The sequence below is a fragment of the Homarus americanus genome, unplaced genomic scaffold, assembly GCF_018991925.1.
Source record: "Homarus americanus isolate GMGI-L3 unplaced genomic scaffold, GMGI_Hamer_2.0 scaffold2539, whole genome shotgun sequence".
NCBI classification, from domain to species: domain Eukaryota; kingdom Metazoa; phylum Arthropoda; class Malacostraca; order Decapoda; family Nephropidae; genus Homarus; species Homarus americanus.
The window spans coordinates 4,934,522-4,947,939 of record NW_024725489.1 but is presented as its reverse complement, the minus strand read 5'-3'; the positions used below and the strand labels follow the sequence as shown (position 1 = coordinate 4,947,939).

General features: G+C 48.2%; 1 protein-coding gene across 1 annotated transcript; it reads right to left on the bottom strand.

Annotated features, from left to right (window-relative positions):
• Nucleotides 1–6,475: 6,475 nt before the first annotated feature.
• Nucleotides 6,476–12,871, bottom strand: LOC121865103. Its single transcript, XM_042364433.1, has 4 exons — nt 12,420–12,871; nt 8,513–8,656; nt 6,846–6,925; nt 6,476–6,496 (listed from the first exon to the last, which is right to left on the bottom strand). The coding sequence occupies exons 1-4, from the start codon at nt 12,613–12,615 to the stop codon at nt 6,476–6,478; spliced, it is 441 nt and encodes a 146-aa protein (XP_042220367.1). The 5' UTR covers nt 12,616–12,871.
• Nucleotides 12,872–13,418: the final 547 nt, after the last annotated feature.

Sequence of the window (13,418 nt, the reverse complement as noted above, 5' to 3'; positions counted from 1 at the left end):
CAGACAGACAGACAAACAGACAGACAAGACAGAGAGGGAGACAGAAAGGGAGACTTCCAGAGAATACAAAAGAAAATTATAATTAGGAAAAGAAAAGTCATATTTTTTACTATTTTCCAACCACTAATTTTTTTTTACAGACAAGATTGTTTATTAACTGATTTACTTTAATGTTTATTTAACTTACAAATATTAAGTGACATTAACGCTGTATGTTAGTGAAGGTTGAACATTTACTGACTTCTGAAGTGTGTAGTAGTAGTAGTAGTAGAAGTAATAATAATAATAATAATAATAATAACAACATCAACGTTCTTCTTCTTGTTCTTCTTGTTTCTTGTTTTGTTCATCATCATCATCATCATCATCATCATCATCATCATCATCATCATCATCATCATTGAACCACCATACTATGAGACAAGACGTAGTTATACATTGCACAGCGGCCTTCACAGTTGTCCCCAGCTCAGAACACAGCCTCTGCAAGTGGGATGCAGAGACAGAATAGTTTGACCTCAGCTGACCCCTAGAGGACAGGTCACAGAGCCTGGGGTGAAAGATGCACAGATACGAGACCAAACAGCCTTCTAGGGCGATGTGGGGGGAGGTGGGTGGAGCTCTGTAGCACTCCTGAGACAAGCTGAGAGGTAGAGACTGAGAGAGAGAGAGAGAGAGAGAGTATACGAGTAAATCCCGACCGATCAGAGACTAACTGAGCACTAATCAGACCGCCTCCCTACAAAATGACCATCAGGTGCCCGTTATTAGTGCCCATTAGAACGCCTTACATGACCATTAAATCCCTGTGTCTAATGATAATCAGAACGCTTACTTGACTATTTGGTCTCCGTCACAAGCGTCTATCAGAACACCTTCAAGCCCATCAGACACACGAGAATTATCAATACCCAGGTCTAGCACCCATCATAATACTCTATTGCACCATCAGATACCCCATCAATAACGTGCATCAGAACACACTACATCAAAGGCGACAATCAGAACTTTTCTCTGCGCGAAGAACATAAAATCCCTCCTTTGGTGCCCATCAGAACGCTCTACCTATCATCAGACTTTACATGAAAGGATATAACTACTGCCCATCAGAAATTTCCCTTCTTTGAAAATCATCAAACCACTTTCACATGTGCCCATCATAACTCTCTCCCTTATACGCCCATCATACCCCCCATCACTACCGCAAATCAGAATGCCCTGCCCACCCATCAGATCAACGTCTCACAAAAAATAACTGTCAAAGAAATCATTAGAAATATTGAGTTTGCAGAGTGCCCATCAGAACACCCTCCTACGTCCATCAGAACACCCTCCTACGCCCATCAGAACACCCTCCTACGCCCATCAGAACACCCTCCTACGCCCATCAGAACACCCTCCTACGCCCATCAGAACACCCTCCTACGCCCCATAACAAGAAAGGTCCAAAGAACTAATATCCCCGCCGCCTTCACACACTACAGAGCCATCGACCACATACTACATAAGGTCGTGAGTCGCTCCACAGATAGATGGGATAGTCGACCTTCCGTACCGCTGTGGGTTGGCTCTGTCACGCCCGCCCCCGGAGAGCTATTTGCCGGACTCCATAACATCGCTCTTGTGTTAATGATCAGTTCCTAGGAGTTCTGGGGAGTCCTAAGGGGCGCAGGAATCTTGATTAAGCGTCTAGGAGCAGTCCCACCCCTCGTATTGATGCTAGGAGTGTGCTAAGAGTCCTTATAGAGGTGTAGGAGGTCCTTAGGTGGGTGTAGGAGGTCCTTTGATGGGTGTAGGAGGTCCTTTGATGGGTGTAGGAGGTCCTTTGATGGGTGTAGGGGGTCCTTTGATGGGTTTAGGGGGTGATAGGACGATGCTATGGGTGTAGGGTGTTAACTAGGATGCTAGGAAGAGCTGGGAATGCGCTAGGAGTCCTTATTAGGGTGTAGGAAAGATGGGAGGACGCTAGGAGGAGTTGAGAGTGTGCTAGGAGATCCTTAGATTGGTGTAAGGGGAGATGGGAGGATGGTAGGAGGTGTAGGATGATAACTAGGGTGCGAGGGGGAGCTACGGATGTGCTAGGAGAGGTGCAGGGGAAGATGGGAGGATGTTAGGAGGCTCTGGGAGTGTGCTCGGAGATCTACGAAGGTTTTAGGAAGGGCTGGGAGTATGTCAAGGATATGCTGAGGGTCTGCGATGGTGAGAGATGTGCTGGGAGATTCCCCTCTTCTCCCTCTATGTCTAAAACGTGTTAGGAGATCTGTTGTGCTAGGGATGTGTTAATTAAAGTCACTTCCGACTGTATCTGGAATGTGCTAGGCTCTGAGATTAATGTTGGGTTAGGTTAGTGTTGGGTTAGGTTAGGTTAGGTTAGGTTAGGTTAGTGTTGGGTTAGGTTAGTGTTGGGTTAGGTTAGTGTTGGGTTAGGTTACGTTAGGTTAGTGTTGTGTTAGGTTAGTGTTGGGTTAGGTTAGTGTTAGAGATCGTAACCATCAACTAAATTAACCTCGGGGTGTCTAATCTTCAGGTCAACATTCCCCCCTCCCCCTTCATACCTGGAGCCTGTGTTTGTGTGCGTTTATTTTTCCAACCCAAATATTTCCGGTTGAGAATTTACTTGTTGAGTTCTTTCACACGTTGACGAATGAGAACCACAACTGGAGCTGACGTAGGCATACATTTGCATACATTATACACTGAGTGAATTATGTTTCTTTTAACTTATCAACGACGGTGGAAAAACTATTCTATCTTGTTTAGCTGTTGTGGGTGTGGGCGGGGGGGGCGGGGGTGGGGGTAGGGGTGTTTGTGGGAGCAGTATGCCTGTTTGTTTAGTGTGTGTGTTTGTGGGTTTTATAGGGGGTGTGTTTGTTTGGAGGGCGGTGTATGTTTGTGCTTATGGGGAACTGTGTATGTTTACTTGTTTGGCTGTGTGGGGTGCCTGTGGAAACAGTGTGTGTGTGTGTGTGTGTGTGTGTGTGTGTGTGTCGAACGTGGGTGGGTGGAGGGGTGAGGACATGTTAGTAAATTTCCTGGAGAAATATTTTTAGCTGGTCGCCATTTTTCAATCGGCAGTGTCAAAGGGTTATTGAATCGATCATAAATCTGACGTCACTCCCCGCCGCCACCCAAATATTCCTACACCCCCAGATTTTCCAGATTTTCCGGATTTCCAGATTTTCCGGTTTAATTCCCTACCTTAACTAGTTAGAGCAGTCTTAGTGTCTTTCCTCCGCCATATTTTATCCTCAGATTTCGTCGTGTAGTTGCTTGAAGTAGTTAAGTCATATGTGGTTAGGTTAGGTTAGGTTAGGGTGTTAATTATAAGGCGAAATTAGTTTAGTTCCCTCAACTTTTCTCCCCTCTCCCCCCTTCTTTCCGCCTCCCTCTCACTCTCCTATTTTCCGTTCCTGCTTTCCACCTTCCCTTACCACTTGCTTCCCTTACTCTCTTCTTACTTGACTCCCTCCCTCCCTCCCCTTCCCTTCCCTTCCCTTCCCCTTTCGGCCGCCTAGCCTCCGCCCATCAGTCCATCTCTCCCTCTCTTCCCCCTCATCCTCCTTCCCTGCTTCCTACCGTCCTTCCCACCGTCCCCGTACCCACCTTCCTTCCTCCCTTTCTCCCCTTCCTTCCACCCACCATCTCCCTTCTCATCCCCTTCCTTCCGCCCTCCCTCCCCTTCCTTCCGCCCTCTCGACCTTCCGTCCGCCCCTCACCAACAACCTGCTCCGTCCCTGGAATATTAAGGACAGCGGCGTGGTCCAAGACGCGACATGACCCGACCATAACACACACATGACCCGCCCCTGGCACACTATACCTTATTGAGACCCCGGCCATCACACCTACCTGCCCTGGCTCCTCTGTTTTTCATGTTGGTGTGGCTATTCCCGTCACCCCCTGCACACCATATCCCTTGTCACACTATACTCCTCCTTGCCACACTATACTCCTCCTCGCCACACTATACTCCTCCTCGCCACACTATACTCCTCCTCGCCACACTATACTCCTCCTCGCCACACTATACTCCTCCTCGCCACACTATACTCCTCCTCGCCACACTATACTCCTCCTCGCCACACTATACTCCTCCTCGCCACACTATACTCCTCCTCGCCACACTATCGTCTCTATATCCCTCGCCACACTCCTCGTCAAAACTGTCCGTCACACACACACACGTTATTAATCTTCCTCCTCCTCTACTCCACTCATTCTTCACTCCCCACCCCCTCTACTCCATTCACTCCTCCTCCTCCCATTCATCACCTGGTGGGCCCTTAATGACACTCACAACTCAAGAGGTTTATTCATTATACAGTAACACGGGAGAGAGGAGCCGCCTGACGAGGGTTTAGTGACGTGTTGGTGGTAATGGGTTTATTCTGGAGACCTATAAAGAGATAATTAACCTCATAACCTAACCTAACAATAAAAAAAAAATCCCATGTAAAATTGAGAATCGGGAATTGTTAAGAGAAAATATATACGACTATATTAATCAACTATGGTAATATATTGTATATGATTCCCTCAACTGATCGGTATATACTTATAAGCCAAGTACTATATCTCACATAACTAAAGTAAAGTTAAATCTACTTACAAAACTTACTTTACTAACTCGACTTAGTATTGAAGAAGACGGCGAGAGAGTGAAGCTGTACATCATTCTGGGGTGGTTAGCTTAGGTTAGCTTAGGTTAGGTTAGCTTAGGTTGGGATAGGTTAGGTTAGACCCGAGGTATAGCTCCATCATCAGATGTGTCGACCGTCACAGGTGTCGTCACAGGTGTCGTCACAGGTGTCGGCTCCTATTGGGTAATAATAGAGTAATTTGCCCGCGTCACGCCTCCCGTCACTCTAGTGCCTCCGGGCTCAACTGGTGCTTCTGTGTGGCTCTCTTTGGCTCTTTGTGGTTCCTTCTCTTCCTCCTTTCTATTTCCATCACCCATCCCATGTCTTCTTCATGCTCCTCCTCTCCTCTCTTTTCCTCCCTTCTTGCTGCTCCTCCTCTTCCTTTCCCCCCCTCTCTCTTCTTTCTTGCTCCTCTTCTCCTCCCCTTCTCATGCTCCTGTTCCCTCTTTCCCTCCCCTCTCCTATCCCCCTTGCTCGTCTCCACAGTCCTTCCTCTTCCTCCTCCTCCCCCTTCCCATTCCTCCTCTTCCACCCCTCGTCAACACAGGTACCCCATGTTATAATACCCCCAGTGAAGACTTCCCTACTGTTATATAACTTTGAGGCGTGTGTGTGTGTGTGTGTGTGTGTGTGTGTGTGTGTGTGTGTGTGTGTGTGTGTTCTACATTCTTTCCTCCTCTTGTATTTCCGTCACGTATCACTGTCTTCACCTAAACAGTAGTGGAGGTCACCTGTCGCCTCACCTGTCCTTAACTAATCTTACCTTAATGATGCCAGACCCTCATTCTCCGGCTGACTGGTAATTGGTTCCACTCCTAATTGGTTCCGTTTCTAATTGGTCCAAATCATGATCGGTCTCATTCCTAATTGGTTCAAATTACTGATTGGTCCAAATCATAATCGGTCTCATTCCTAATTAGTCCAAATTCTAATTGGTCCACAACCTAACTATAGTGATTAGGGCCCGCAGAATGATCCCTACTCCGAATGGGTTAGACTCCCAATCAGTTTCAGTCTTAAGTGGTACTAATCCTAATGAGCCTCTAATTCTAATGATTGGATTAGATTAGTTTGGGGGGGGGGGTTATAACTGCGGCCTAATTGACACGCACCGTTTTCGTTGTGTTTTAGAAATATATAATTTTAGTTTGGTATATCAACATCTTTTGCCTCAACCAATATTTAACTTTTCCTCGATTTTACAGATTTATCGATGTTATTTTTGTATATATTTGTGTATAAACTTGTTGAGATGACAGGTGTTCCTCCTAGTATAAACATTGTGACGTCATGAGAACGATACTGTACGCTCATTGGTGGAGAGACACGTTGATGAATCATGAAAGTCAACGTTTGTTACCGAGAACTACAAACATTTTCCTCTCTCGTTTTTTTCTTCTTCTTAAACAAACTAAAATTACTTTAACCAGTAAATGGATATGTTTACTCATCTCGTCTTCATAATTTTTTTTTTTTATTATTCGTTTTTGTTTTTTAACGAGAAATCCGAGGAGGTATTTTCCCGCCACGAAGCCGCCCGCTTAAACACATTTTTGGCGGGAAGTATTTTTAATGTAAACAACAGTGGCTAGTATTACACGGCCGCCCGTCTTGGTGGAGCTCATCACGTCTTATGGAACTCTCTCCTTGGAAGGCCACAGTTTTATACGCATATGTTACTCACTGAGGAGAAGAACTACACAGAGACCCTCCCTCACCCTCCTCCCTCACTCTCATCGTCCCTCACCCTGTTATATCCCCTCTCCCACCCCCACAGACCCCCCCCTCACCACCCACCCTCACCCTCTCCCCTGTCTCAAGCACTCAGCCACGGTTCAAGCAACTTCCCCAACTGACTAAAGAAAAAAATATAGTTATAACAGTGACTAATCGACAAGCTGCTGCTGCCTCTCTGTGTGTGAAAGAATACGTGAGATAAAAATGGTGATTGAATTAGCAAGTAACACACAATGAAGAGATGAGGAAGAGGGGGAGAGAAAACAAGAGAAGGGGTGAGAGAAGAAGAAGAATAGATGTAGAATGAGGAGTTAGAAGTGTATGAGGATGGAAGGAAGGAGAGAAGGAAGGAGGGAAGGAAGGAGAGAGAGCGAGAGAGGTCACCCACTACCACCCCAACACCACCATCACCCCCAACACCACCATCACCCCCAACACCACCACCACCACCCTACCTGGTCGACCTACCTGGTGAGGGGCGTTGACGTAGTGCAGGAGGCTGTCTTCTATCTGGAAGTAATCCTCCTTCTGCAGCAGGAAGGTGTTATCTGACGGAAGAGAGGAGGAATGTGGTCAAACGAGGTCACGGGGGTTAAAGAGGTCACGAAGAGGTCAAACGAGGTAACGGGGGTTAAGGAGTTCAAACGAGGTTACGGGGGTTAAGGAGGTCAGGCGTGGGGTCACGAGGGAAGTCAAACAAGGTCACGGGGTCATAAATAGCGAGATATAAGAGACAATAGTGAGATAACTAGAGAGAAAGGGAGAGAAAGAGAATGGTAGAGATAGAGGAATAAAATAAAAAAGAAATGAAGAGAAAAAAGAAAGATAGAGAATTAAGATAACAAAAAGAGACATAGAGAAAAAAGAAAAAGGTATTATAAATTATAACGATGTGAGATGTAGGACGATGAGAGAGAGAGAGAGAGAGAGAGAGAGAGAGAGGGAGAGAGACACACACACAGAAGGCGGAAAGAGAGTAGAAGAAGAAAGGCAAAGACAGAAAGACAGACACAGACAGACAGACAGACAGAATATTAATAAGAACACCATAACGAGGAGAATGATGAGGAGAGAGGAGACAAGAGGCGATTATTACCACACAACACACAATAGAGCCGGACAATGGGCATTAATGGGTCAACACACACACACACACACAGTAAGAAGAGAGAGAGAGAGAGAGAGAGAGAGAGACTGAATATATAGATTGAGGTAATATGTGAATGATTACGTATGATTAATTAGTGTCCCTTCAGGTGTCCCGGTAAGGTAAAGTATATTATAGCCATTAATGAGTTGAAACAAAGAGGAATTATGGGAAGATATGGGGATAATAACCGCAGAGTAAATGATGAATAGTCAGTAATGAAGGATAGGGGAGGAGGAGGAGAGGACAGGAGATAAATGAATAATGTATGTAAGGAAGGAGTAATGGGGCACACACACACACACACACACACACACACACACACACACACACCTTCAGTTACGTGGTGTTCAGGATAAGTATTGCAGTTTACTTAATAGGTTGAGTCGCCCAGGTGAGGGTGAAGGTGACGCCGGCCGGATGATTCTCACCTGAACCTGACGCTGCGGAAAACTCATCTACGCAAGGTGAAGGAGTCACACCCGACGCGGCATTATCCAGAGATAGAAAATTCACCTGACGAAGGATTAACTCCCCTGACGAAGGGGGGTAACTCACCTGACGAAGGGGGTAGCTTACCTGGCGAAGGGGGTAACTCATCTGACGAAGGATTGACTCACCTGACGAAGGGAGTACTCCTCCTGACGAAGGAGCTTAACTCGCTTCACGAAGGGATAACACACCCGACGAAGGAGTAACCTACCTTACGAAAGGATAACTCACCTGACGAAGTGGGTAACTCATCTGACAAAGGGGTAATCACCCAACGAAGGAGTAACTCACATGACGAAGTGTGCAGCTCACCTGACGAAGGTAACTCACCTGACGAAGGAGAACCCACATGACGAAGGGGTAACTCACCTGACAAAGGGGGGTAACTCACCTGACAAAGGGGGTAACTCACCTGACGAAGGGAGTAACTCACCTGACGAAGGGGGTAGCTTACCTGACGAAGGGGGTAACTCACCTGACGAAGGGGGTAACTCACCTATGCAGCACCTAAGGAAGGAGAAGACGTGGGCGCGAGTGGCTGTGGCCCCCGCATCAATAACCACGGTGTAGACGGCTTGCCACGCCCACGTCTTCCCTCCGCCCACGCCCACACACGGAGAGTCTCTCGGTCTGGGGCTTCCTGCAGGAGAACGAGGGGAGAGGGAGACACCTTACTGATTGGTTGGTTAAAGAGCAAAAGATGAGAGAGAAGCAATGTAGAATAAAAAATAATTGACCAAAAAATTAATAATACATATAGATGAATTATTTTATAGAGTGGTTAGTTTATTGTGCACCTTATACTGCGCCCTGTGATCCTATAAGACTAAAGGATTTCATAGTAAAGGTCACAAAGGATCTCTCTGTCAGGTTGTAGAGAGTTGTAGACTAGAGTATAATAATGTAGAGTATAATGATTCAGTATAATACATTAATAAGTCTCATTGGTATACCTCTGTGGGGGCCTGGAGTCGACAGTTGAGTGAAATGGGTCGACTGTAGTGCCGGATGGTGTGTGTGTGTGTGTGTGTGTGTGTGTGTGTGTACTAAGATAGGTCCTTGTACACATGGGAGGGCTGAGTGACTGTCATTGTGTTTCCTGGCGGCGTGTGAGGGCACATCAGGTCTCGTCGCCGTCGCCGTCAGGAGGAAGGCACCCGAGGTTCTTTGTGTTGGGCTGAAGGAAAATGTGACTCAGGTACTAAACTAGATTTACCCTTAAACGTCTTGTTGTGTACAGAGAGGAACTGGTAAAGAGTGGTGGAGGTGGTGTTGGAGGAGGTGGAGGAGGGATGTGGTGATGGAAAGGAGAGGTGGTGGTGGTGGTGTTGGAGGTGGTGGAGGAGGAGGGATGTAGAAATATTGGGTGGGGTTCCTGGAGGTGAGAGAGAAAGGAATAGTAGTGACGGTGGATTTATGAAAGCTGTGCGTGGGTGGGCGTGTGAAGGTGTGGGAGCATATGGAGGCGCGTGGGGGCATATGGAGGCGTGTGGGGGCATATGGAGGCGTGTGAAGGTGTGGAGGTGTGTGGGGAGCATATGGGCGCGTGGGGGCATATGGGCGTGTGGGGGCGTGTAGGAGGCGTGTGAAGGGGTGTGGAGGGGTGTGGAGGCGTGTGGAGGCGTGTGAAGGTGTGGAGAGTGTGGGAGCATATGGGCGTGTGGGGGCATATGGGCGTGTGGAGGTGTGTGGGAGCATATGGAGCGCGTGGGGGGCAAATGGGCGCGTGGGGGCATATGGGCGCGTGGGGCATATGGAGGCGCGTGGGGGCATAGCATGTGGGGGCATATGGAGGCGTGTGAAAGGGGTGTGGGGAGCATATGGGCGCGTGGGGGCATGTGGAGGCGCGTGGGGGCGCATGGAGGCGCGTGAAGGTGTGTGGGACATATGGAGGCGTGTGGGGCGTGTGGGAGAATAGAGGCGTGTGGAGAGCATTGGGGGGGCGTAATGGCCGTAGGGAAAATTATCAAGGACTGTACGTGTCGAGGATCCAGCCAGAGCAGAGAGGGGTGAGGCAGGTGGGGGGAGGGTCTTCTTGTGTTATGGTCCTCGTTCTCAGAAGCCGGATGCTAAAAATATCCTAATATTTGGCCAGTGATCCAGAGTTAATCCGGATAAAGCTGCTATAAATCAACCTAATCTCTGGGTTATGTATTGGGGAGGGGAGAGGAGGAGGTGGGGATGATGGGAAGGGTAGAGGGGAGAGGGAGGGAGGGAATGGGAAAGAGAGGGCTGGAGGAGTAAGTAGGTGGAAAGGTTGCTGGGTGTGGGAGGAGGAGGATGGTGGTGTGTTGTTGGCTGGCTTGATGTGTGTGTGTGTGGGGATGCGTGTGTGTGTGTGGGGGGGGGGATGTGTGTGTGCGTGTGTGGGGGTGTGTGTGTGTGGGGAGGGGGGGGTGGCGTGTGTGTGTGAGGGGCGTGTGTGTGTGTGTGTTTTTGTGTGTGTGTGGGGTTGCGTGTGTGTGTGTGGGGGGGATTGCGTGTGTGTGTGTGTGGGGGTGTGTGTGTGTGTGTGTGTGTGTGTGTGTGTGTGTGTGTGTGTGTGTGTGTGTGTGTATTTTTCCCAGGTAACCGAAGATTATAGTGTAATATAGACACAGGTAAAACACTATCATGATACCCAGGTGTTACCTTAATCTTGTATTATTATCAACCTTGTATAAATTATAAGTCACTCACCTCTCATAATAAACCTCACTGAGAGTTGAGTGGTGTTCCATTAACCTAACCTAACCCTGGATAAACGTCACTACGATTACTTGATATCACCGTACACATATTCTATTACGACTCTATTTTGGTCCTGTTTACAAGCTCTCTATCATTCGTCAGGTGTTTTTTGTTTTTTTTTCATCTACGGGAGTTTGTTTGTGATCATCTTACCTCATCGTGTGGCCAACAGCAGGGTAGTGCGTCATGAAATATGTAAGGGTGGGGGGGGAGGGAGTCCTGCCATGTGTAGCGATGACGTCAGTGTTTTTTGTAGTCAAGGGTCCCCTTATTGAGTTGTGGTGTGGTGGGTGTGGAGTGGGTGTGTGTGGTGGGTGTGGAGGTCCAGGGTGTGGTGGGTGTGGAGGTGGGTGTGGTGTGGGGTGGGTGTGGTGTGGTGGGTGTGGGTGGTGGGTGGTGTGGTGGTGTGGGTGGGTTGGGTGGTGGGTGTGGTGTGGTGGGTGTGATGTGGTGGGTGTGTGGAGGTGGGTGTGGTGTGGTGGGTGGTGTGGTGGGTGTGGGTGGGTGTGGTGTGGTGGGTGTGGTGTGTGGTGTGTGTGGTGTGGTGGGTATGGTGTGGTGGGTGTGGAGGTGGGTGTGGTGTGGTGGGTGTGTGTGTGGTGGGTGTGGAGGTGGGTGTGGGGTGGGTGTGGTGTGGTGGGTGTGGAGGGTGGGTGTGGTGGAGTTATTGGTGTGGTGGATTGTGGAGATTAAGATTGTGGTGTGGTGGGTGTGGAGGTGGAACAGTGTGGTGGAGTGTGGTGGGGTGAGGAGGTATGAATGTTACTCTATTTATCTTATATGAAAGTTAGATATTTCCCAAGACCTTTAATGAGGCACAGGTAGGCAACTAGGTAGGTAGGTAGGCAATTAAAGTGACCTTACCTGAGACTCACCTGAGATTCACTAAAGACCCTCACTCATACTGTACCACACACCCACACACACACAGAACCACACACACACACACACACACACACACACACACACACACACACACACACACTTAATTAACCTTCTCAAGTGCCTCTTTAATGAGTGTGCCTACATGAGAACAGTTCCCAGATCATTACCGCCCATTGCTTCCTTAATGACTCTCAAAATACCTTTACCGTTGTGACCGATGCTGTAAAGATAAGATGGGTCATTCTTTTTGTTTTTTGTTTTTAACCCTCTGCTTATTTTGGTATTGATATATAATGGTTATACCTTCTCTGTGTGTGTCTGTCTGTTGTGCCAGCGTAAAACTTGTCATGCTAACCACAGACTTCTACAGGACTGGAGGGAAAGATTTAATGGGCATCAAATTGGTCGTTACATAGAGGTTCACAGCGGGGTTAAAGGTCACGCAGGGTCAATAAGCTGGTCTGGGGAGCTGTGTTGTGTGCACCTTGTTGGACTATTTTGGGCAGCGTTTTAATTATGCCAATGTTCGCCTCTCTTGATCTGATTGGTGTATTTGGTTTTCGTGTGTGTGTGTGTGTGTGTGTGTGTGTGTGTGTGTGGAACTGGTATATAGTTTCAGGTCATTCTTGTTCAAAGTTATTATAACCTAACCTAACCTAACCTAACCTAACCTAAATTAACCCCCCAGGTAGTGTTAAGGTATTTAATCAACAGGTGAAATAAGTTAAGCTGGGGTGCCTAATATTCAGGTGATCAGGTGGGTGTAGGAGGCGATGGTGATGACGTACCAATAAGCCTGGTGTGGGGGAGGGCTGGGGGCGCTACAGCCACCTCTTCGTCGTCGTCGCCGGCAGGAGAGGCCAGTGGTGGCTGGTCACGGCGGAGGAGCAGCAGCAGAAGCAACAGTAGGAGCAGGTGGGCCAGCAGGAGCACCAGCAGGAGAGAGACCACCCTCCTCTTGCCCCTGCTGCCCGCCACCCGCATGACGGGGGCGTGGCTTGGAGGGGGCGTGGCTGGGAGGGGGCGTGGTTGGGAAGGGGCCGTAGGGGTGGGGCTTCGGCCACTTTCGGGCAGGTCTGGTCAGATGGCCATGCTGTAGTTGTCACGTAGGACCTGTGGGGGAGATAATAATAATAGAGCCACTGAGCCACACACAGGCTGTCGTCTACATGATATAAACTTACTGAAGGATGCCATGGGTAAAGTGTGGCTACAGGTAAAACACACGTCGTAGACATCCCAAGAGAGGGGGAATGTTGTGGTGGTGGTGCTGGTGGTGATGGTGGTGGTGGTGGTGGCGGTGGTGATGGTGGTGGTGAAGCAGGTGGGACAGGTGGAAGGTGAGGGTGGTGGAAGGATATGGGGTGCAGCATGTATGTATGTATGTATGTATGTATGTTTATAATTTGTCCGTAGCAAAAGACAAACATCAATATCACCTATGTAGAAAAAGACCCCCCCCTCCCTTCCTCCCTCTCTCACCCCCCCTCCTTCCCTTTCTCCTCACTTCCCTACCCCTTCCCCCATCTCCCCCTCATCTCCCCCCCTTCCGTGCTCAAATTCCCAGCTACTTCAAATACAGACTTAAATTATTTCTAAATCTATCTAACACAGTTTGAACCCTTGTAAGTCACCTTTGAGCCATAACTTAGAATGGCTGACACTGGCTGACACCTCTGACGTATAGCGAGTGTCCGTACTGGCAAACAATGATGTGTATATTCTGATAGGAAGTCATCGTCATCGTCATCATCATCATCATCATCATCATATTATTATTATTATTA

Bases quoted from the DNA above. Each gene is read 5' to 3' on its own strand.
- LOC121865103 (XM_042364433.1), bottom strand. From the start codon at position 12,615: ATGCGGGTGGCGGGCAGCAGGGGCAAGAGGAGGGTGGTCTCTCTCCTG. The intron at 8,657-12,419 runs GTACGTCATCAC...GTTCTCCTGCAG, and splicing joins CCCCCACACCAGGCTTATTG to GAAGCCCCAGACCGAGAGAC. The intron at 6,926-8,512 runs GTGAGTTACCCC...CTCTTCCGTCAG, and splicing joins CTTCCTTAGGTGCTGCATAG to ATAACACCTTCCTGCTGCAG.